Source organism: Zosterops lateralis (assembly GCF_965231275.1).
Source record: "Zosterops lateralis genome assembly, chromosome: 19".
Taxonomy (NCBI): domain Eukaryota; kingdom Metazoa; phylum Chordata; class Aves; order Passeriformes; family Zosteropidae; genus Zosterops; species Zosterops lateralis.
Window position 1 is genome coordinate 6555866 of NC_139779.1, and position 22878 is coordinate 6578743.

Genomic DNA, 22878 nt, shown 5'->3' on the forward strand with positions numbered 1-22878 from the left:
GTTAAAAAATCCATTCCCATTTTCTCCCTTGCCTCCAAGAGGGGGACAGATCGTGGGGTGCTTTGGGGCTGCCCTCTGAGCCTGGCTGGAAATGGGGTTTAGGGGGGTGCTGGGGCTCAGGGCTGTGGCTCTGTAGGCAGCTGGAAGGACAATTCAGTGTGTCCCCAAAACCCAGCACAGCCAGTGACAGCCCAGTGCTGGATCAGGCAGGGAATGAGGAATTGGCTGTGCCAGGACAACAAGGACAGTGCTGCTCCTGCTCCCTTCCAGGGAAACCCTGCACAGGGGGAGCTGCTTTGGAGCTCCTGCTTGCTTTAATTGATGCACAGCATAATTTTCCTGGAGTGGTTTGGACACAGCACTGCCAGCACTTCCAAGCTTGGCTGGGGCTGCCAGGAGGTGTTGGGGGCTGGAGGAACCATCTCCCTGTGCCTGCCCCCTCCAGGACACCCCTCACATTCAGGGGCATCTCCCGAGGCACCAAAACCTGCAGGATTTTATTTTATCCTAAGCAGGAACATCCTGCTCTGCCCGGGATCACCGGGATCCCCTGGAGCCCAGCACCTCCAGCACAGCTCTGGGAAGCAGCTCTGAAAACTTGGCTGAGGCTCCGGGCAGTGACCCGAGAGCCCTCCCCAGCTCAGGCTTTCCCTCCCTCCCTCCCTCTCTCCCGACACAGGGTTTGGCAGCCAGAGCCGGGCTCTTGGGAGTGGCTGCCGGGGACACCCGGACATCCCCGGGCTGTGCAAGGTCACCGGGATGAGCCAGCCGAGGTGAGCTGGGCAGGCGGGGCTGTGCCACGGCTGCAAAACTGGGAAATCAGAAGAGAAAACAACAGCCCACAGCTGATGCCTGCCCTCCCCGGGAGGGATTTTGGGACAAATCAGGGAGCTTGTCGTTTTTATTTTGGATGGGAGGAGGTGACAGCTTTGTCTGAGGGATGAAATTCAGCAGCTCCAGGGGTCTGGAAAACCTCTGCCACAGAGGCTCCTCATGGTGGGGGGGAACAGCTCCTGGTCCTGTTTCCTACAAAGTGCATCCCCAGACCCCCTGGCCAAAGGAAGCTGTGCCTAAAACCCAAAGCAGCCCAGCTCTGCCAGGCTGGGGCTGCTGGGCTCTTCCAGGGCTGGAAAAGCAAGGAAAAAGGAGGCTGAGGAACAGGGGGACCATGAGCAGCTCGCCAAGATCATCCAGGCAAATTTACACCATCCAACCAGAGGGAGGGCCTTTGCCAACAGACACATGGGGATATCCAGAATATCTCAGGATTTGGAGCTGCCTGGGCTCAATTCCCATGGTCCCTCTATCCCCAGAGCCTTTTCAGGCCCGTGGGATGCTGGTGTTGATGGCAGCAGACTGCAGCACACGGGGACAGAGGTCCTGCCCTCCCCGGCGCTGCGAGACATCACTGCCTTTAGCTGCTGTAATGGGTTTCTAAAATTAGCTGCACACTCTGCCCTTGGACTCGAGCAGGACATTTCTCAGTTGTTTAATATCAAAAGTCCAAAAAAAAAATAAAAAAGGAAGCAGAACACAAAAGCCACCCAGTCAATGCATGGCTAAGTTTATTTTATCGCTTGTCCAACAGAACTCGACATCTATTTTAAGTCATTTATGAGGAGTACAAGTGTGAATAGCTGCAGAAGTTTTGCAATTCCAAGACGCCACATACAGCTGCTAAAAAAAGCTAATTTAACCTTCCCAACAAAGCCTCAAAAAGCAGCCCACCCTTCCCTGGATTGTGTTTCCCATCTACTGATTTCAGGCAGCCAAAGCTCATCTCTCCCAGATCTGAAGTGGATTAGTTTATGCAGAGGGCCCCAGCTACAGTAGCATCACCCCCTCACTGCATCCTGGGGTGCTTCTCTTCCATTTGGGCTCAGTTTTTCCTGTGCTGAGTGGGACAGGTGCAGGTTGGTCCCTCGGGGTTTATCCTTCCCTTCAATTTATGAGTATTTTACATTTTGCCATCGGCCACAGCTCCTATAAATAAACCCTGGCTGCCCGTGGCAGATGTGAGGCCTTTCCCTGCCTGCACACTCTGTTAGAGGCCCTGGCTTCCCAGCAACGGGAATGGGAATGGAGGTGAGTCTGCAATGAAATATTAATTGGGAGCAATGCTATTCTCCTGTCTATAGAGGGGAATTTTAATTGAGGACCACGTTAAGCTAATATCTCCCCTCACCATGTGGTCACAGCAGGAAGGGGCGTTGCTGGGATCTGCTTTTTTTAATTGGAGCATCTCCTATCACCTCTGTCTCCCCAAATCAACCCAAATCAGCAGCCCAGTGCTCATGACCCAGCAAAATCAATCACCAGCAATTGCTTGATTTGATTGTGGTTTTCTAAGAGGCAGAAACATCTCAGCAAGGAGAGTCTGGAGCATCCCTGTGAGGTCAGGCCTGACCAGCAGCACCTCTCTTCATGCCCTTTAAGTCCTAACTATTCCCAAAATGAGGGCTCCAGTTCAAGAAGGGCATCTGCCAGTGCCCAACAGCGTGGGCAGATCCCCAGAGCTGCAGCAAAATAGGAATTCTGAAATAGCACAACACCTGAAAATGCAAGTTCAGGAGGTTCATGCTTTTCCTCCCCATTTCTGGCTGGATTTATCCCACCCAGTGTTGCACTGGGCTTCAAACAGGATGGGAGAGAGACGTGGATCTGGGAGGAGGGGCACCTCTGATCTTGTATTTTCCATGTGTTTTGGTAAAGACCGAGCTCTCTGAGACATCAGGCAAGCCTGGGAACTGCTGCAGCCTTTCCAGGGCTGGGAAGTGATTCTCCCTTCGCTGAGGCTTTTAATTTCAGGGGTGGGAGTTGGGGAGGGGGGGATCATTCATCCTACAAAGCAAAGCTACAGAAAAGCAGCCGGCAGGGGCGGGCACGGCTCCTGCTGCGGGGCCGGGGCCGTGTCCAGCTGTCACTGCCACATGTTACCCACGTCCCCGTTCTTGTGGAACTCGTGGAGGTGGTCAGCGTACCTGGGGAGAGGGCAGAGGCACATCAGTGAACCTGCAGCAAGCCCCAAGGAGCTCTGGCAGCCCAGCAGATTCCAAGGGGTCATTCCTTGGGGATAAGCGCCGTGCTCTGCTCCAGCCAGGGCCAGCAGGGAGCTGGAATCACGGCACGGGTCTGACCCAGGTCTCCAGGATCACCTTGGCCTTTATCAGGATTCCTCCTGGGCAAGGGCTGCCCTCAGGAAAGGGTTTGGAAAACCCAACCAAACACAAGAGGTTGTGCTGTTCCATCAACTTTTTCTCCCACCCTTCCCTCATTGGGTTTAAAGCCCAATTAACTGGCCTCGTTTCCAGCATTGGGGTGCCTCAAAAAAATCTGCTGCAGAGCACCAAGACCTGCCCACCAAAGCAGCCCTGAGCCGGGCTGGCCCAGCCTGTCCTCACTCACTTCTTAGCACAGAAGGCGGAGCAGTCCCGGCCCACGCTCTCGCTCCAGGCAGTTTTGTAGAGCACCTGCAAGGGAAGGAATGGGATCAGCTCTGCTCCCACCTCCATCCCAGCCCCTCCTCACTGCTGAGCCAGCCTGGTCCTCCAGCCCATCCTGGAGAGGGGCTTGTGTCAATGGCATGGACTGACAGGACAAAGGAATGGCTTCAAACTGATGGAGAGTAAGTTTAGACTTGATATCAGGGAGAAATTCTTCCTTGTGAGGGTGGGCAGGCCCTGGCACAGGGTGCCCAGAGAAGCTGTGGCTGCCCCTGGATCCCTGGCAGTGCCCAAGGCCAGGTTGGATGGGGATTGGAGCAACCTGGGCTAACTGAAGTTGTCCCTGCCCATGGCAGGGGGTGGAACTGGAAGATCTTTAGGGTCCCTTCCCACCCACACTGGGATTCTGTGATCACCAGCATGGGGAGCCCCAGTGTGTTGCATTGGTTGCCCTCAGGATGGTCAAGATGACCTTTCCCAGTGGGTTATTTTTACTGGGACAGTGCTGTTGTGGCTGTGGTGGTTTGGGATGAGGCTCAGGGCTGCACATGGATGGAGATGTATTTTTGGAACAGGCTTAAGGAAGGTCAGTGCTTGGCTCAGCTCCTTTTTACCTTCGTGCCTCCATGTTTTCAGAGGTCTGAGGAGGCAGGAGGCAGTGCTGGGGTTTGGGAAGAGGGAAAAGCCCTCCCATCCCTGACTGATTCCTTTAAGCCTTGGGGATTTGTAAACTGGTATCCCCAGGGAATCACCCTAACCACACAAACACCCACCAGCAGGCTCCAAATCAGGGTTCATTTAAGTGTCCCAGTGGCAGAGGTGTCACTCCCACTGTGGGGATGGAGGAGCAGTCCCCTGTGGCACACACAGCTCATCCCCAGCCCAGGCAGTGCTGGGTGCTGGATTTCAGCTTCTTTTGTGTCAACTTGATGTAAGATCATTCCAGCCATGTAATATTTATGAATTTTTTTTTTTTTTTTTTTTTTTTTTTTTTTTGTTAGAGCTTTAAAGTTTAATGTTGTTTAACTTTTTATTTCCTTTGCTCCTTTCCTCACCAAAATAACTTTGAGAGCAGGACAGAAATATTGTTCTGATTTGGCTTTCATCTCGTTTCCTTGTTTAATTATTGATGATTTGTTTGGCTTTTTTTTTTTTTCCTCCCTGAAATGACAAATAAACTCCCAGAAACTGTGCAAGGATACAGGAGGAGTTTGCACCATGACAAACTCCCAGGAGATTTGGGCTGGCTGAAGCCTCCATTCCTCCCAAACCTCTGCTTCTCTACTTTCAACCCTAATGTAGAATTGGGGAAACTTGAAAACTAGAGAAAAACTAGAGAAAAACCAGAGCCACAGGGCACGTCAGGAGCACAGGGAGAGCCAGAGCTCATCCCTGGAGAGGCAACAAATGAACTCCCTGAGCAGGAGGTTAAGGATTCACTCAGCAATAGCATCCACATGGTCTAGAACCAGGTATAGTGTGGTATCAGGGGCATGTATTTTATTCTTAAAATCATTTATGGTATCAGATTCATAATAATTAAATAAAATTTTCCTCCCCACTGAGCAGAGGGAACACACTGAACTCTGTGTGAGCTCCCAGCACAGCAGCACCACGGCCCCTGGGCTGATCCCAGGAACAACACGAACACACAGACAGCTTCCAGCTCCTGCCCTTGGGCAAGGCTGTGTTTACCCAGGGTGGGATTCCCAGGGGGATATTCCTTGGTGTGTCCATGTCCCACTCTCCCACCCTGCCATGCCTCCAGAGCCACTGACACAGCAGGTGCAATGCTCCTGCTTGGCACAACACCAGCCCAAATCTCCCCTGGAGGGGATGAGAGTGGATGTTTTACTTCAGTGCCCACCCCCTGTGGCCCCCACACTCACCAGGAAGACAAGGCAGTGCAGGAACAGGGTGTAGAAGAAGGCCACGGTCCGAGCAGTTTTGTTGGACAGGATGAGCCGCCCCTGCAAGGAGCAGAATGGAAAATCCCATTTTAACGTGGATCACTGGAAGCCAGCTCTCCTCAAACAGGCTTGGAGAGATCCTGGCCAGGGCTGGGAGGCTGTTCCTGCCAGACCCTACACAAACCTGCAGTGAGGTGGTGTTTGCCACCCACCTGTGCCCACCTCTGAGTGCTGATGCTCCTTCAAAGTGGCTGCACAAGTGCCTGTGCTCTCAGCCCAAATCTGCCCAAACCCGGGTGGATTCAGGGCTGCCAAGTGTGGGGTTTCCCCCTCTAAAAACTCTTCTGAGGGTTTATTGTGAGCTGCTTTAGCCCAGCTCTCTCCAGTGGCTCTCCCTGCTCCTGCTGTGCCAGCCCTGCCTCGGTGCCTGCTCCGCAGAGAAACCCTGGCAGTAATTAAGCTTCGCACATTTTTAATTCATCAGCTCAAACAACTTTGTGATTTGCAGCATCCCCTTGTCGCCTCCTGAGCAGGGCCCTGGAGCCAAGGCTGTGTTTGGTGTTCCCAGAGCCCTGGTGTCCCCTTTAGGTCTGTCCTGAAAGGTTTGCTCTCCATCCCTGCCTATCCTCTGCCACCCCACAGGCCTGTCCAAGCTCACTGTGGGCTGGAAACCTGTAGGGTGGGGCTGAATCGCCCTCCACCCCTCATTTTGGAGAGGCCACTGAGCCACAGCCAGGCCCTGATGATGCCTGAGCCCCTTTGGCACATCACACCAAGATCCCAGTGGGAAATCCTTCCCGTCCATCCCTTCGAAAGCATGAAAATCAGCAGAGGAGTGGCTTGCAAAGGACCTGCCTTCCTTCACAGCCACTCTTTATTCCTGCTGTAACCCAGGGACTCATTATGGACATAAGCACATTCCCCAAACACCACGCAGGCTTTCCAAAGCTGGCATTAAAACCCACAGATCTCCCACCAAACCCATTCCGGGCTCAAATCGTCTTTGCTATTCATGGCCACGGTGGAGGCTGCTGTAACAAACAAGATTATGTTCTTAAATATTCCCAAGGAATAACTCCCCTAAGTCAGTTTTTTTTTTTTTTTTTTTTTTTTTTTTTTTTTTTTTTTTTTTGTGAATGCCTTTCATTAATTCTCCGTGGTGCTGGCACGCCACACAATCCATATTCATGTTGGCATTTGCTTGGTTTTTATGCAAATGACAGCTCTGCCTTTATTACAAGATATCTCTGTGTTCTGGGGCTGCTGCAGCCCCACAGTCCCACCTTCACCTCCCTTGTGCTGGAGAGCCGGGGGTTAACTCAGCCAAAACCCCATCCTGAGCCTGCTGCTAATGCCACAAATTCCAGCATGTCAGATTTTCTCAATAACCACATTTTTAGCTCAGAAAGTTATACCCTAAGAGATGGCAGCCCAAGCTTGCAGTGGCAGCAGTCTCCCCCTGGCCTCTGTGGCTCAGGCAAAGACCCTCTGCTGGTGCAGACTCCACAGCTTCCCCAGGATATCCCCTGATGCTTTTTTGGAAGGGAGAGCCAGAGCAGGATGGATCAGGGCTTGGGAAGGGTTTTTTATGGAGAATGCAATGAGAAGGCAATGTGTGTGCCTGAGGATGCTGTGCTGTGTGGGGCAGAGATCTTCCCTTGGACCCTCTGCAGCCCCTCACACTCCTTCTCCCCAGATGTGTGGGGTGCTGGGGCTCTCTGGGGGAGTCTCAAATGCAGGAGGCTTTGCCCCTGGCTGGGGGTGCAGCCCTGAGCCCCACACCATGTTACAAACCAGAGATGCTTGGAATCCTGCAATAGAATCAGAATTGTGTAGGTTGGAAAAGAGCTCAAAAACCCCTTGAGTCCAACCATTCCCCCAGCACTGCCAAACCTACCACTAAACCTCATCCCCAAGTGCCACATCTCCATGTCCTTTAAATACCTCTGGGGATGGTGATGCCACCACTGCCCTGGGCAGCAAGAGAGGAAAGGGAATTGCTCCGAACCCAGATTCCAGCATGGCCCAGTGTACTCTGCACCTCTGCCCAGGACAGCAGGGCTGAGGCTTTCCCACTGCCCAGGAGCCCCATTCCATTGCAAGCACTGGGTTAAAAACCTCTCAGCTCCCACCAGTGCTGGCAGAGCAGCCACTCACCATGCCCAGCGTGGCTTTATCCCAGGGACTGAGGCTCAGGTACTTCCTCTGGCGTTCCTGCAAGGAAACCAGACAAGATTTGGAGGCCCAGGGGATAATTTGGGGTTTGCAAATCAGGAAAGAAACTCTGTGCCCAAGGATGCTCCTATTTGCCCCCCACCCCCTGCCATCAGCTGGGCACAGTGACTTTTATTTTTGTTTTTTGAAAGCAAAGGACGTTTGAGTGCGTTTCACTCTATCAGAGGACCCTGGATTTCATCTGGGAGTGATCCCAGAGCAGACAGAGGGGCTGATGCAGAGGAGGGTGCTGGGGGAGCCTTTCATACCTTCCTGCTGAAGGAGGAGAAGGGGTCCAGGCGTTCCTCGTACTGGGAGGAGTAGCGCTGCTCTGTGTCATCCCTGCTGCTGCCCTGGGGACCAAAGGCAGGGTGAGAGCCAGCAGGGACACCCAGCACAAGGACAGAACCCTGAGCTCCCCCATTTGGAAGAAGTGACCCCCAAAGGATGGAGTAGCACAGCCCAGAGCTGACCCACAGGGCTGACACATCTGTCCCCTTCAGAAAGGAGAAGCACAACAGGAGCTGTTGAACAAAGCCCTTTCTTCTTAAAATTATGAAATGATTTGAGTTGGAAAGGACCTTGGGTTGTTACATCAGAGGATTCTGCTGTGGGGACTCCCTGTTTCTCCTGTGTCTCCCTGTTTTTGGCCCTTTCCATGAAATAATTGTCACCTGTGTCATCCTCACAGAGCTCACCTGGACTACTGCAAATCCCACCCTGAATTCCTTTCCAGGTAGGAGGAGGAAATAATTGTTCAAACAGAGCTGTTATAAGCTGGGAAAAAGGCAAGGAAAATGAACGAAAATGAACCATATTATGTGTTCAGAAGTATTTCACTTGCAGGTAAAATTTCATTCAAATCGACTCAAAAGCTTTTATTTGCCTCAGCATAAAGAGGGCTTTACCATAAGTTCCAGTAAAATCCTTCCAGGCCTAAGTCATAGAATCAGGGAGTCAGAATCTTGAGGAGTTGGGAGGGACCTGATTATCCCCTGGTCCCAACCCTGTCCCAGGCAGCAGGAGCAAGTGACTGGGGGATGTTTTGCTGCCTGCCAGATAAATCACAACATTTAGTCAACTACTCACTTGTTCACAAAGGTATATGGGCTGCAATGGCTGCTGGGATATGTAGAATTGGAAAAAGTTTGCTTCTAAAATGTCCTTGTTTTTTCCATCTCAACCAATTAAAATAGAAATATTCCTGTTCCCTGCAGAGACACCTCTGGACAGGCCTGGCTGGCCAAGGCTTTATCCAGCATGGCCTTGAACTTTCCAGGGATGGGGGCATTCACAACCCCTTGAAATAAGTGAAATATCCGTGTGGGCTCAGACAGGCTGGATTTTATCCTTCTCCTGGGACAGAAGGATATTCTTCTCCTGGGACAGAAATTCCCCTGAGGATGCTCCTGCACCTCCCCTGCTCCTCCTCCCTCCTCCTCTGCAGGAGCTGCAGATTCCACACGGTTCCTCCCCACTCCAGCCTGGGCACAGCCACACGCTGCCCCAGCCCTGGGCACAGCCTGTGCAAGCCCCGGCTCCTCATTGCAGCGCTAATTCCCCGTGCTCCGTGAATCGCCGCTCTGCTGACACTCCCCGGGCCTTCCTGGACCCGTTCCCTGAGTGCAGAGGGCTGTCCCCGTCCGCGGCGGGTTGTTGTCTCTGTGTAAACCTTTAGTAACTCTGCCCTCCTCACACGCTGCAACCCGAGCCCGGGGTGGCTGCGATGAGAGCACAGCCCGATTTAGGGGCTGGGAGCTTTGGCCGCCGCAGAGAGCTCCGAGGAGTATTTTTAAGGTGTCGCATTCCCCATTTAGGGGTGAATTATGCAATCCCCCCGCGGGGCTTTGCTCTTTAGCTCACGGCAATGGCATCCAGGGGTTGCCTTGGGCGGGGGATAAACACGGGGATGATATTCCGCAGGAGAAACGGGAAAAATGTCAGAGGAGACGACCCGGCGTCATCAGGGAGACATAAAGGAAAGAACCAAATAAGGTCCTCTCGCACAGCTGCAGGAGGTTTTCCCACCTCTGAACGCTGTTAAAATATCCCTTAACAAAACAGGCCGGGGAAAGGGAGCAGCCGGGGATGGGTGTCCCCTCTGGGAGCGGCGCTTCTGCATTTCTAAGGAAAGCCCGAGGTGAGCAGAGCCCGGCTCTGAGCAGGGAAGTGCCTGCAGTGGGAAAACTCCCCGACAGCAGCCTGAGCCGCCTGCAAACCCAGGGATGAACCTCCTGAGGGACACAGCACGAGCAGAGCAGGTTGCAGCAAAGCCTGGTGCCCCTTCCCAGCCTTCTCATGGCATCACTGGGGCGATTTTGGGCTGGTTTCTTCTCTTCTGTGTCCTATGGCTGCTCAGGGAGCAGCTCTCTCTCTGCTGGATACAGGCAGCTCAGGAATGAGCACAAGGGGGACAGGATGAATTATTTTTCAGGCTCTGCTGCAGGGGTTTATTGCAGGATTTAACCTCTGGCAGCCTGGTCAGGCAGAAGGATCCACACTTGCCTGCTAGAGCAGCCAGTGAGCATCAGAGGGGAGTGTAGCAGCCCTGTTAGGGAGGAAATTTGGGTTTTCTGGCTTTGAAGGTGTCAAAGACCCCTCAGCACAGTTCTAAACTGCATTCCTGGCAGGGAGGTTGGGTCTCTGCTCCTCTGGACAGAGCACTGCCCCCTTTCCCACCCCAGTCAGCTCCAACTCCCACGCCAGCTCCCTGTTGGAAATGGGCAATCTCTGTGCCTGGGGACTGTCCACCAGAGGATGGACAGACAGACAGGAGGACACTCACCCGGCCAGGGTAGCTCTGCAGGAACTTGATCTTCTCGTAGAGCTTGATGTTGTCAGCCCTCAGGTTGTCCAGCTCGCTCTGCAGGGCGTGCACCGTGTGCTGCAGCATCCTGTTCTCCTGCTCGGGATGTGGAGGGACAACGGGCTCCAGACAGGGTTCAGCCCCTCCTCAGGAACTAAACCCCCATGGCTTTGAGTTCAAATTGCTCCCTAATTAAAACTTGTCCCAGGTGTGGCAGGAGGAGGGTCCCAGTCCTGACCCATTGAGAGCCCATCCCTCGGTGCCCAGAGAAGGTCTGGGGCAGCCCAGGTGGCTGAGGGGGGCTTTGGGATGGGACATGGCTCCCACAGGAGGTGAAGACACAACCAGACTGGTCCCTTAAGTTTTATCTTTCATATTTTTCAGGTTCTGTGCTGCCCAGGGGTGCAGTTCTGAGCTCACAGTCAGTGTCATTCAGCTCTGCACAGAGCAGGGACACAAAACAAATCCTTTTCCTGCTGCACACCAAGGACAACTTTCAGCCCCAAAAGCACAAACAAGGGTGGGCTGGAGGGAGGAACAAGAAGGATGAGACCTCACAGCCTGAAGCTGTAACTGGACAATCAAACCCCAATATGCAAATAGACCAAAACTTATAAAAATGTAAGATCTTGTGACCAGCCAGCCATTTTTTGGGACCATTCTAAGCCTACCTTGGGTGTAACCCTGGTCAGGCTCTTGTCCTGCCCAAGGTGAATCCTGGAGGCCTTTCAATAAATATCTACTTTATTCTCTAGTTCTGTCTCAGTTTCAGGTCAATATTCCTAAGACAGCTTAGGAACAGCTTTGAAAAGGTTATTTTGAGCTCCACATCAACTTGTCACCCCAAAATGTATTCTCTACATGCTTTTTCCATGGCAGCCCCGCACACTGTGCCAGGAGCACGGGGACAGGGGCTTGGACCTGTCCTTGAGCTGGAGCAGCACAGAGGGGCTGGGGCAGGCTTTGCTCCTGCTCACAGCAGGATGTATTTTCCTTTAGCTTGCAGCAGGTACAGAATTCCCTGCAGGTCAGCAGAGCAGCCAGCCCAGGCTGGGCTCCTGCAGCCCCCCCAGCCTCTCCCCAGCAGACTCACCCCCTCCAGCTCCTGGTTCTTGGCCCGGAAACGTTCCCTCTGGCTGGAGATGATGGAGAGCAGTGAGTCCACCTGCCCCTCAGGGAATGAGGTGCCAGGGGATGGAGGGTGACCTGTGGATGAGGTCTGGTGTGAGAGGTGACCTGGTGGATGCCCACCACCCACCCCAGGGGTGTGCTTAAGGTCCTCCTGCTGTGGGACCTTGGGGTCACCCAAATCAACCCCTGTGCACATTTATTACAACATGGATTACTATTTATGGGTTGTGGGTTTTTTTTTTTTTTTTTTTTTTTTTTTTTTTTTTTTTTTTTTAAATTTTTGAGGACTCATCCTCAAAGTGGACAAGAAAACCAATTGCATTATTTGGTGCAACCCATGGCTGCCTTTCCCTAACTCCAACCCTCCCCATCCCTGCCAGACTCTCTCCTTTGGCTTCTGCAGCAGCTGCAGCATTAAAATAAAACCCCAGAGCCACAATCCTCTCTCCCCCACCTCAACCCCTCAACCACCACCAGCTTGCAATGCCCATTTTTTGGGTGTCCCACATAGGTTACCCCCCCATGATGGGGCTCTGTAGGTGCCTGGGGGGCTGTGCCCATCCCTCCCTGCTCTTCCTTCCTGGCAGTGGCATTGACAGCCAAGGAGAAATGTGTCCCCAAGGCCATGACTCAACCAGCTGCACAGAGCAGTTATTCATAGAGCAGGATGGGTGGCTGCAGGTTGTTTAGCTTGGTGGGACTGTTGCTGTGATATTGTTTATCTTGTGTTTTCAAAACCTTTCAAAACAAACAAACAAACAAAAAACCAAACAAGCAAAAAAAGGAAAGAAAAAGGAAATATTTTTTTGTTTGTTTCCCAGAAGAGCAAAGAGTTGTTATTATTTTTTTTTATTCATTTTTTCCTGCAGACCTCAGCGCAGGGGCTGATGTACAGGAAATGTTTCACTCACTGGCTCTGGAGGGGTTTGGTGTGGGAAGAGCAGGAGGCAGAGCACAGAGCTCAGGCTGTTTTGTTCACCAGTTCAGCACAGAGCCAGGCCTGGCATGTGCCTGCTGCATCCCTTGGCAGAAGCCAAAAGATGGGCAAAGCATGGAAAACTGCCCCAGAGAGAGACACACTGAGCAGGGGATGGCTCAGGAGCATCCTCACATTGCCATCCCTGAGATGTGACCATGGCTGGGGTGTCCCAGCCTAGCTTGGCTCCCTCCTCTCACCATAAAACAGCGCTGTGGCCTCCTTGATGGGCTCAGGGATCTTCTCCAGGCCGGGGGCAGCTGCACCCTGGGCAGCACAAAGCAGAAGGGATTAAACATTTCCCACCCACCCAAAGGTGCCTGAGCAAAGCAGCCCCTCTTGGATCCTGCTGCTGCACTGGCAGCTGCAGCCTCATCCCTGCTGGACAGGCACCTTGCAAGGATAAGGACTGACCCAGGGTGAGAAGGCTGGTGTTCAACTTTAAACTCCATCCTTTGCCTGGGAAGAGCTGGATGGTTCCTGGATGCCGCTGGTACCACCCCCTCCCACGCCAGCACCTCCTCATTGCACGGGCACCATGCAAATCTCTGCTGGGTGAATTATCAGAAAGAAAGAAAAGGAAGGAAAGAGAAGGAGAAGGAGAAAGAAAAAGAGAAAGAGAAAAAGAGAAGAAAAAGAGAAAAAGAAAAGAAGAAAAAGAGAAGTAAAAGAGAAGTAAAAGAGAAGAAAAAGAGAAAGAAAAAAGAGGAGATGGACAATCCCCAGTGCTCTGAGAGGGGCCATGTGCAAGGGGGTACCTCTGCATCTGGGCGATGCACAGCAGACAGGGCCTGGATGGTGCTCAGGTCATGCTCCAGTTTGGCCACCAGCTCCTTCTGCCCAGCCAGGGTGGACACAGCCTCGGTCAGCTGGAGCTGCAGCTCAGCACAGCGCACTGCAAAACAGAGCCAGGGCTGGCACTGACACCCCAAACTATGCAAAGAGCTCAGGAGCCCCACCTGCAGCACCACAGCCAACCCAGAGCAGCAGCCCTGTTCTCTCCTTGTGTCTGGGGGCAGCAGGAGGGGCCACAGCAGCAATTCCTGCTCAGCACCAGGGCTCCAGCCCTCCTTGGGGATACCCCAGGGTGGGCACAGCCCCTGGGAAGGAGCAGTGCCACATCCCAGGGCCAGAGGCAGCTGCCTGCACTGGCACAGCTGCTTCAAAAGCATCAGACAGATATTTTTGGTGCCCCAAGGGTAGCTGGCAGCATCCTGGCTGGGCAGAGCATCTGGAGAGGGATAAAGGGAGTTGAGCCCATGAACTGATCCCCAGGACTGGTTTGCAGGGGAAAGGTTGTACCATGGTACTAGAGCTGTCCCTGAGAGCCTGGGGCTGGTGCACTCTGCTAATGAAGGGCTGATGATAAAGACAATGTTTATTGTATGCATACAATGTTTATTGTATGCACTGTATGTAGGTACAGCCTTGGATGTGTTCCAGGAACGAGAGCCAAAAGTGGGGCCAAGGATCCAGGGTTATATAGCAGCTAAATGGGGCGGTCTTGAGGTCAGGGTCCAATAGGGATGGGGAAAAGTGGTGCAGAGGGGTGGCCAGGAAACAGCGGGGACTAACAGGGTCACAGGGGTGGGGTGCTGTGGCAAAAATAACCCAATGGGGTCCAGGGGAAGGAAGAACATTCTGCCCTGGGTGCATATATAGTAACGGGGTGACAAAAACTTAACAAACCAATAGAACAGTGAAACCTAAGAAATATTAACATGTGTCTGCAAAGCCCCATGGGAGGGAGGTTTTCCTCACCATGACCTAAAAGGGGATCTCTCCCTATTTCCCTCAGTCCCTCCAGGGGATATCCCATTGGGGATACCCTTACCGTGTGGTGGGGATAAGCCCCTGGGGCTCCACAGAAGGTGATGGAAGAGGCTCCCCTGACTGTGGGGGCTGGGAGAGGCACTCACAGGGCAGATGCTGGAGCGGGGGACACCCCCCAGGAGGGGCTCAGGTGGGGCCACTCCTGCCCCAGGCAAGGGGCCAGGCTGTGCAGCCCCCGGCAATTCCTGCTCAGCCAATTTTCTACAAAGGATCCCTCTTTCCAGCTGCCCCCCAGAGTCAAACCCACACCCTAAACCACAACAGGCACTGCTGGAATGCTCCAGGAGCAAAACAAAAACCTCTCATTCCCCTCATATAACCCCAGCACAGATGTGAAGCGGAGGGAGCTGCAGCTACAGCGAGAGGCTCAGGACCAGCACTGCAGGGCAAGCAAATTGGCAAATCCATCCCAAAACTGTCCTGCAGCAGAAATCGACTTGTTTCACCTTTCTTCCTTGCTGCCAGCAGTGGCTGGGCCTCTCCCTGGCTGGAAAACCTGCTCAGCTCCAGGTTCAGAGCTGGTGTTTTGCACTGCCAGCACCTCCACCACGGGTACACAGGGTCTGTCCCTCTGTGCCTGGATTTCCAGGTGGGTGAAAACTCAGGTCCCAGCTGTTCCAGTCCCTCCCTGATAATTCCTGTTGTAATTATTCCCCTAAATTCCAGACAGCTGGAAGGAAAAAAAAATAATAATAAAAAATCCTCATTTATCAACAGCCAGGGAGCAGCAAGTGCAGGGGCTGCCTGGGGAGCAGCAAGGGCAGGCTGTCCTCAGGGTTCCTACCCTCTCTGAGCCTTCAGACAAAGGGTGCAGCATCTGCACAGCTCAGTTCCAACTCTTCCAGGCTGGGAAATGCTCCACACACCCTGAAACCAGCTGTGGAGGGAGGTTCTTGCATGGGAAATGATGCCCTGGCCACAGAGTTTGACTAAGAGCAGCAGTGATGCCCAGAGTGATGCTGCTTTCCCAGGAATCCAGGTCTTTGCTGCTGCAAATTCCCCTTTTTTTGGCAGATGTGGCACTTGGGGACATGGTTTTGATGGTGGACTTGGCAGTGAAGGGGTAATGATGATTTAAAAGGTCTTTTTCAACCTAAACAATAAGAAAAACAATTACTGTGTTCATATAATAGGATCACAGAGTCGTTTGGGTTGGGAAGGAACTTAAAGCTCATCCCATTCCACCTCCTGCTATGGGTAGGGACACTTTCCACCAGCCAAGGTTGCTCCAAGCCCTGTCCAGCCTGGCCTGGGACACTTCCAGGGATCCAGGGGCAGCCACAGCTGCTCTGCCCACCCTCACAGGAAACAATTCCTTCCCAATTTCCAATCTAAACTTAAACTGGATAAACTTTTTTCAGTTTAAAGCCATTCCCCTTCCCACGTTATTCAGAAGGACCAAGCCTCACTGCAGGGAAAGAGAGGTGGCACATGCTTTGAACACAAAACATGGATTTATTTTCCCCCCCTCTGCATTTTTACATTTCAGAGCCTCAATAAAAGACTCAGGATTGAGCAGGAGTAGTTGTGCTAAAGGCACATCCCACTGGAGGTCAGTATTTCTCCAGGAATGGGGAATACCTGCTCCAAAACATGGGTGGCCTGATGCAAAAATATTTGCATCAACAAGATTCGGAAAGAAGAAAACCTCTTCCCTTCAGTTAATTATTCAATTGGCTGTCCTTAAAAACTGCATTAAAATGTAATTGGGAAGCTATTGCTGGCCAAACATGGGTGGTTGGGGGGCCCAATTCTGCACAGGGCACTGCTGAGCATCCTGTCCAAAGTTCACCACACCAGGAGGTTACCTGGGGCAGGATGTGCTCTGCAGCCTCCCCCCCTGCCCAAAAATCCTCTGCAGAGCTGAGCTTTGGAGCCTGCAGAAGGAGCCCCAGGCCCTGCATCCCAGTCCCTGCATCTCCCTCTTCAATGACCCTTTTGGCCTCTGAGTTTTTCAATTTAAGAGAAAAAAGGGTCACCAAAGAAGCAGAGCTCTCAGTTTTAAAGGAATCTGCATCCTTCCTTCCCTTAGGTTTTCCTCAGCCTTACAAACCATCCACAAAACCAGAAAGGGCTGGAACCCTGCCTGACACTGAAATCAGCCAAAGCCACGGAGCTTCCCTCTCATCTCTCCATCAGTGTCACTCCTCACAGCTGGTTTTTGCTGGTTCTTGGTTTTTTTTTTTTTAATCATAACTTTTCTCTTTTCACAGGAGCCATGGCCACCCTCGAGCCCGTCACCTCCGTGCCAGTGACTCCTCACCTGCAGCAGCAGGAGCACGGCCCTGCCAGGCAGCCAGGGCAGCTCAGGCACTCAGATCCAGCAAAAAGGGAATCTGCCTTTGTCCTCCCCGAGCTGCTGAGCTGCAGAGCCCTCGCTCTGACCCCTCAGATGTGCAAATACCTCAAAGGCCAGGGAAGAAGAGGAGGAGAGCTACTGCAGAAGGTAATGGGACAAAAAAGAAGGTGAAATGAGACAGAAGGTGAAGTCCTGGGGAAAAGTGGGTTTTAAACCACAGATCTTTAGCCTCAAACTCTGCAAGCTCTGGCTTTTAAAAAGCCAGGCCTGACATTGCCATGGCCTTATGGAGAAAAGAGCAGAAGTGCAGGGACCTGGCTGCCACACACTGGCAGAAGCTCTGGTGCCACCTTGGCACAGACAAGGGCTGGTTTCCCCTTGTCTGATGCACAAAAAATCAGAAGCTGAGACTGGACTATTCCCATCCCTGGGAGTGCTCAAGGCCAAGGCTGGATGAGGCTCTGAGCAACCTGGTGCAGTGGAAGTTGTCCCTGCTCATGGCAGGGAGTTAAAGGTTCCCAAACAAAGCATTTAATAATTCTATGATATCTTGCCAAACACTGAGTGAATACTCAGAAAGACCCTCTGCTCAAAGAAAACACTCTTAAGAAATGTCACTTCTGGGAACTGTGTGTGCTCAAGGGGCACAGCCATGGATGACACTGGCATGGGATGAATGTTTCTGGAAATAACACCAAGGATCTGGATGGACAGGCCACGTGGTGACACAAAGGTGCCCCACGCAGAGGAGAAACAAAACCCAAATTGAGAATAAAAGATTGACGCGAGTCTCACACTTCTCACAGTCTCTTGCCATTCCAAAGCTGCAGGTTGAATCCTTGCAGTGATTATTGAAGAAAACAGTCCTGGAGCCCCTGAGGCTGGTGGGGAGCAGAGCCTGGCAGATGCAGGGGCTCTTCAGGAGTGCCCCCGAGACCACCAGCCCAGAGCAGCAGCAACTCTGACTCCTGTAACAAGCCCCAGCAACTGGGCTCCCTTGGCAAATCATCCAAAATAAACAGCATCTGTTTTCACAGATGGAGAAAATTAAGACATACTAGCAACTTAGTTTGAAGTTATAAGGCCAGACATAAATGAATGAGAGGCAATCTTTCCATAAGATGGTGGCTTGATTACTGAGGATACAGACAGATGAATAAATCACCTTGAGGTGAGATAGGCTGTAACTTGCTACACATCCATGGGACTGGGGTAACTGCTCATGTGGATCCTCAGAGCCCCGAGGAAATGAGAGGTGAGTGGTGTAGCTGAAGGGATGGGGGTAGGAGCACACACATGGGCAGTTATGGCAAATTAGCTGATGCTCTGCAAGTTCACACCCTGATTAGCCTCGTGGAACTTTTTTAATCTCCCTCCATTTACTGTCTGGCCTCCCTGAATTTACATAACTGTAAAAAAAAAAAGAAGAAAAAAAGAAAAAGAAAACAAGCTGAGAAGTGATGTGGCAGCTCTCTTTGAAAAGTCAACTGAAGTGCACTGAAAGCCACTACTTCAAAGGTTTGAAGTCTATTTTATTGACTGGAAGGAAGATGATGGTAAGATAAGTAAACCTTGGAGTGCCTTGGCACGAAGGCTCAAAGCTGGAGACTCACTCAACACAAACAGGAGTGTCTGAGAGTGCCAGGGCCAGGAGCAGAAGCCAAGGGAAGAAGCAGGAAACTGGGTCTGCCATGGACCCTTTGATTTTTTCAGCTCTTTCACCTTTCCCCATGTTGGGCCACTCCAGTTCATGACTGGACAGTTACACCCAAGTTGAAATCACTGTTCTCCCCCATGAAGAAAAAAGGGCCAAGAATTCTTGGCATCGCTCTCCAGGAGCATTTTCAAGCCAGCAAAGTCTTACCTCGGGCTCTGCCTGATGCCAGAGCTCCCAAGGTTTACACATAAACTCAGGCCCAATTTCAGGCTCTTGAAACACTTGGCATTTAGCTTTTAAGGAAGTCTGGAAAGGACTGTTATTGCCCAAAGTCCTGCTCCCCTTCCAGGAGAATCGAGGGGAGATGACTCGACCTTGACCCTGTGCTGTGTGGCCGGAGGGGTGAGGAGCACATGGTTCAAACCCTGCAGATCCAACCCTGGATGCACAAGATGATTTTCTCTGCCTTCCTTTTTTGGCCTGTGAAGATGCCAAGGCAGAAAGAGCTGAGCCAAAACCCTTCCTGCAGTTGTCAAAGGCCTTTCACCATTGTTCAGCTCGATGGCTCCAGTTCTGTCTTGACCTTTTCATGGTGAGGGACATTTCTGCCTGGCCCAGGACGTGTGGGAGTCACTCAACCCACCTCAACTTCATGCAAAGCCTTTTCCTTGGGGCCAACACTGCTGTCAGTGGGCTGAGAAACAGGACAAGGAGGCAGGGAATGATTGAATGTTTCTCTCTAAGAGTCACCAGAGCCCTGTCTGTGTGCTCTGAGGTGCAAATCTGCTCAGAAGGAAAGGCTGAAGAGCAAAGTGCGGTGCAAAAGCCCAGCTGAGCCATCTGCTGAGGTGCATCTCACCTCCCTTGAGGCAATGAAAAATCAGTGTTATTAGAAGGGACTGCACCGTTCCAAAAACAGTGCAGTCCCCAGGGTAAATAAAGATAGTGAAGATCAAGTGCTCTAGAGATCTCACCAATACAACAGAAACACAAAAGAATTGGGCTTTGGGGGCGTTTTAAAGCACCTTTTGTAGAAACCTCCAGGGAGGGAGGAAAGGTCAGTCAGCTCCAAGAACTCCTGAGTAGCCAGAATGCCTGGATCATCAGTCTGGGAATCATCTCAGCCTGCAGTTTGGGCTTCTGGGCTGTCCTGATCCATCTGTCCCTGCCCTGAGGACACCATCCTCTGATCAGACCTTCTGTAGGGCTGCTGAAAAGGCAGAAAAAGCAAGGAGAGGATGAAAAGAAAGGAATGATGATACCTCTAGAAGCCACCTGTAAGTTCCAGCAGAACCTCCCTGGTCTCCAGGCACAGTTATCAGGCCTGGAAAAGCTCCAGGAGTGCAGAGATGAGGTTTCTCTGCAGATACAAAGTTGTAAGAGAAGACATCAAGAACATCAGTGAGGCCCTTCAGGGATGATAAAGAACATGAGCATTTCCAGACAGCAAGGGATGGCCCCAGTGAAGGCAGCAAGAACAGCTCTGCTCAGTTTTACTTTCACAGGGTGCCAAAGAGACAAGAGAAAATAGGGACAAGTAGAGAGCAGATCATGTTCAACACCCCGAGAGCAATGTTTGAGACTCATCTGCCCAAGTGACAAAGGGAGCACAAGGAAAAGCCCCAGTTGTTGTGATCCTTCCCTGGGTTCCTGCTGCCCTTTCCTCAGTGCCCTCAGGGCCAGCTTGGAAAATGCCTTGGGGAAGAGAGAAGGAGCCACCAAACTGCAGCATGACAGGACAAGGGGTGATGGTTTTCAACTAAGAGAGGGCTGATCCAGGTGAGTGCTAAGGAAGAAGGTTTTTTTTATGATGAGGGTGGGGTGGCCCTGGCACAGGGTGCCCAGAGAAGCTGTGGCTGCCCCTGGATCCCTGGGAGTGTCCAAGGGCAGGTTGGACGGGGCTTGGAGCAGCCTGGGACAGTGGAATTTGTCCTTTAAAGGTCCCTTCCAACCCAAACCATTCCATGACTCTCTGGGGGCTCCCTCCCTCCTCTCTGGGTTTCTCTGCCAGTTGCTGCCAGAAGAGGAGCAGGCGAGATCTTTTCTCCCTCCCCTGCTTTTCTCTCTTTCTTTTCACATTTTGAGAGCCTGCTGGGAAGGGAAGGTTGGAAGGATTTCTCCTTCCCCTTCCTCCTGGCCCAGACACTCCAAAATAAACAGCCTCCAGCAAAGAAACCCAGTACTGCTTAATAAATTCACCCTGTAAGGAGAGAGATTTCATATAAGAAGGGATTATTTCCAAGGGTACTAAGATAATTACATGGGTAACTTGGAAGAGTTCAAGAAAACAGTTTGAATTTTCTTATCAGTTTCCCATAGCTTGGAGCAAAAAGAAAATAAAATGCTCTGCTGTAATCAAATCATGTTTTCTGAAGCCCTCTGTTGGCAAGTACTCAACTCCTTCACCACTTCCATTGAAACACAAATACTGGGGAGAAAATGACAGCATTTCCAAATGGAAAGGAGTGGGGCTCAAAGGCACCATGTCAGCCACTCACAGCTTCTGACCTGGTGGGAACATGATGCCATGTGAAAAAATATCCCTTTTCCCACTGAAAGTCAAGCTGGCTCTCACTGATGGTGGAGCAGGAGCACAGCCAGGACCTTGGCACTGAGGTGTGAACTGACTCCTGCACCCAATGATGCCACCAACAAGGACTTTTCCCATCAATGCAGCAAATCCCTGTAACATTTCCTATGCAAACCTCACCCATCCTGCCCCAGCAGCAGCTCTGTCCCAGCAGGAGCTCACAGTGATGTCCCAGATCAAACCAGTAAAGGTCTATGGGAACACACAGCTTACTTCCAAAAATACAGAATTTTGACATCCTTTAGAAGGGCTGCCCCAATAAAGTCAGGGTGGAAGATCCAACTGTCTCCATGGAAGACCATAAATATCTGCTCCTGACCTCTCAGATGCTTCCTTGTGGCTTGGGTTGCCTTCCTAACTTTCCAAAATTAACTTTTTTGAGTTTTAGCCTTGAGAGGACAGCCTGGCTTTATCCCAAGATGCAAAATTTTGAGCTACTGTGAGCCTTCTCCAGGTCAGTGCTTTCTCAAGTTTAACACACCCTTTGCTTATGACCACATGTGGCATTTTAGGAGTTTCATGCTGATACCACCTGAAGAAAAGTGCAGGTTACAAACACACAAATTAACCTACCTGAGGCACAGCATTTTAAAAGTCAAGCTGCTTAGCATCAAGTTTAAAAAAAAAATTAGGATGAAATTATACACAATAATACCATTTATAGCAATCAACAGTTGGACTAGTTATTAAAGAGAAGGGGGAAAAATGTGTTAAACCATGAGCCTTTCCATCCTGTGGAACAACCTGTCACAGACTCTTCAAAACCAGAAAATGCACATTTGTCATGAAATGAAGGCATTCAGTAGCATTTTTCATACATTTTGAGGAGAATTCCCCCATGCCTGCAGAACTAAAGATGGCAAAGACACACATTGGACACCAAAACGGAGCTGGACAAAGTGGGGTGGGAGATCCCAGGGTAGGACTCCCTGATCTCCAGGACAGAGTTCCCAGGACAGAACTACAGCAAATATCCAGCCTGGCCCTCCAAAACTCCTGGGAGGGGGCACAGAACAGCCTGGGAGGAGAAATGTGTCAGGGATGCACTGCAGGAGATGGAGGAAACCAAGATAGGTCCCCCAAAATAACCTTCCATTCACAAAAAACCCAAAGAAGAACATGCCAGGGAAAACAGAGCAGCCAGGTAAGCGCAGACACACACACACATCCTCTACCTGACACCCAGAGCATCCAAAAAATTGATTTCTTCCATGCTTTTAAAAACATAATCCCACTGATTGCAGCATCTGTTCCTTACCAAACTCCTCACTCTGTAAATACTGAGAGTATTTATAGGAACATCCCATAAGGCACTAAATGAGGAATTTATTTTCCTATAAAGGATCTGTAAAAATTAACAGTGAGCCAAGTATCTGGGAAAATTCTTTGACATTTTTATTTCTGAACCTAAAGCATTTCCAATCTCAGGTAAATGAGAAAAAAATGACCTTTTTATTTCCTTTTAAATTAGTTGAAATGTTGCTGTGGTGCTCAAAACAATCCCCCTTGGCAGTCTCAGCCCCCAAATTTTCTGTCTGTGAAGCTGGGTGCCCACCTCACACTGACTGCAGCAGGAATGGCCACACTTGGATTTCACTGAACATTTTGGACATCTAACAGTTCAATATTTAAGGCATTGGGAACACACAGACACTCCCCATAGGAACTGATACACAAAAAGTAAATTTTTCCTCCCCTGGCCAAACACAAATCCCACCAAACCATCCCTGTGATCCCTCTGGGCATCACCAAAACAAAAAAAGAAGCACAATGTAAATGTTTGCTGCTTGGACTCAGGCCTCACCTCAATAAAAAGACAGCCCACGCGGAATTGTGTTTGTATAAAAGATATTTACTTCAATTATCACACCTAGGGTGCTAGTGAATAATAATAATAATACATCGTGTGAGTTTCATACAGTGATATTGCTTCTCCATATCATATAGGGACCGTTGTACAGTGCTGAGAACAAACATTTTATGGCTAAACCAAACAAAGACAGAAACAATGCCGTCTGC

General features: G+C 51.1%; 1 protein-coding gene across 1 annotated transcript in view; it reads right to left on the minus strand.

The window, feature by feature from the left end:
- Window positions 1-1547: 1547 nt before the first annotated feature.
- Window positions 1548-22878, minus strand: part of CUX1 (cut like homeobox 1) — a 271503-nt gene continuing 250172 nt past the window's right edge. Inside the window, exons 15-23 of the mRNA XM_083875168.1 lie at window positions 13239-13375; window positions 12681-12747; window positions 11467-11579; window positions 10353-10469; window positions 7837-7920; window positions 7511-7567; window positions 5333-5413; window positions 3406-3470; window positions 1548-2981 (exon numbers count right to left, since the gene is read on the minus strand). Of these exons, the coding sequence (XP_083731294.1) occupies window positions 2921-2981; window positions 3406-3470; window positions 5333-5413; window positions 7511-7567; window positions 7837-7920; window positions 10353-10469; window positions 11467-11579; window positions 12681-12747; window positions 13239-13375 (782 nt within the window). The 3' untranslated portion in view covers window positions 1548-2920. The remainder of the gene's footprint in view (window positions 2982-3405; window positions 3471-5332; window positions 5414-7510; window positions 7568-7836; window positions 7921-10352; window positions 10470-11466; window positions 11580-12680; window positions 12748-13238; window positions 13376-22878) is intronic.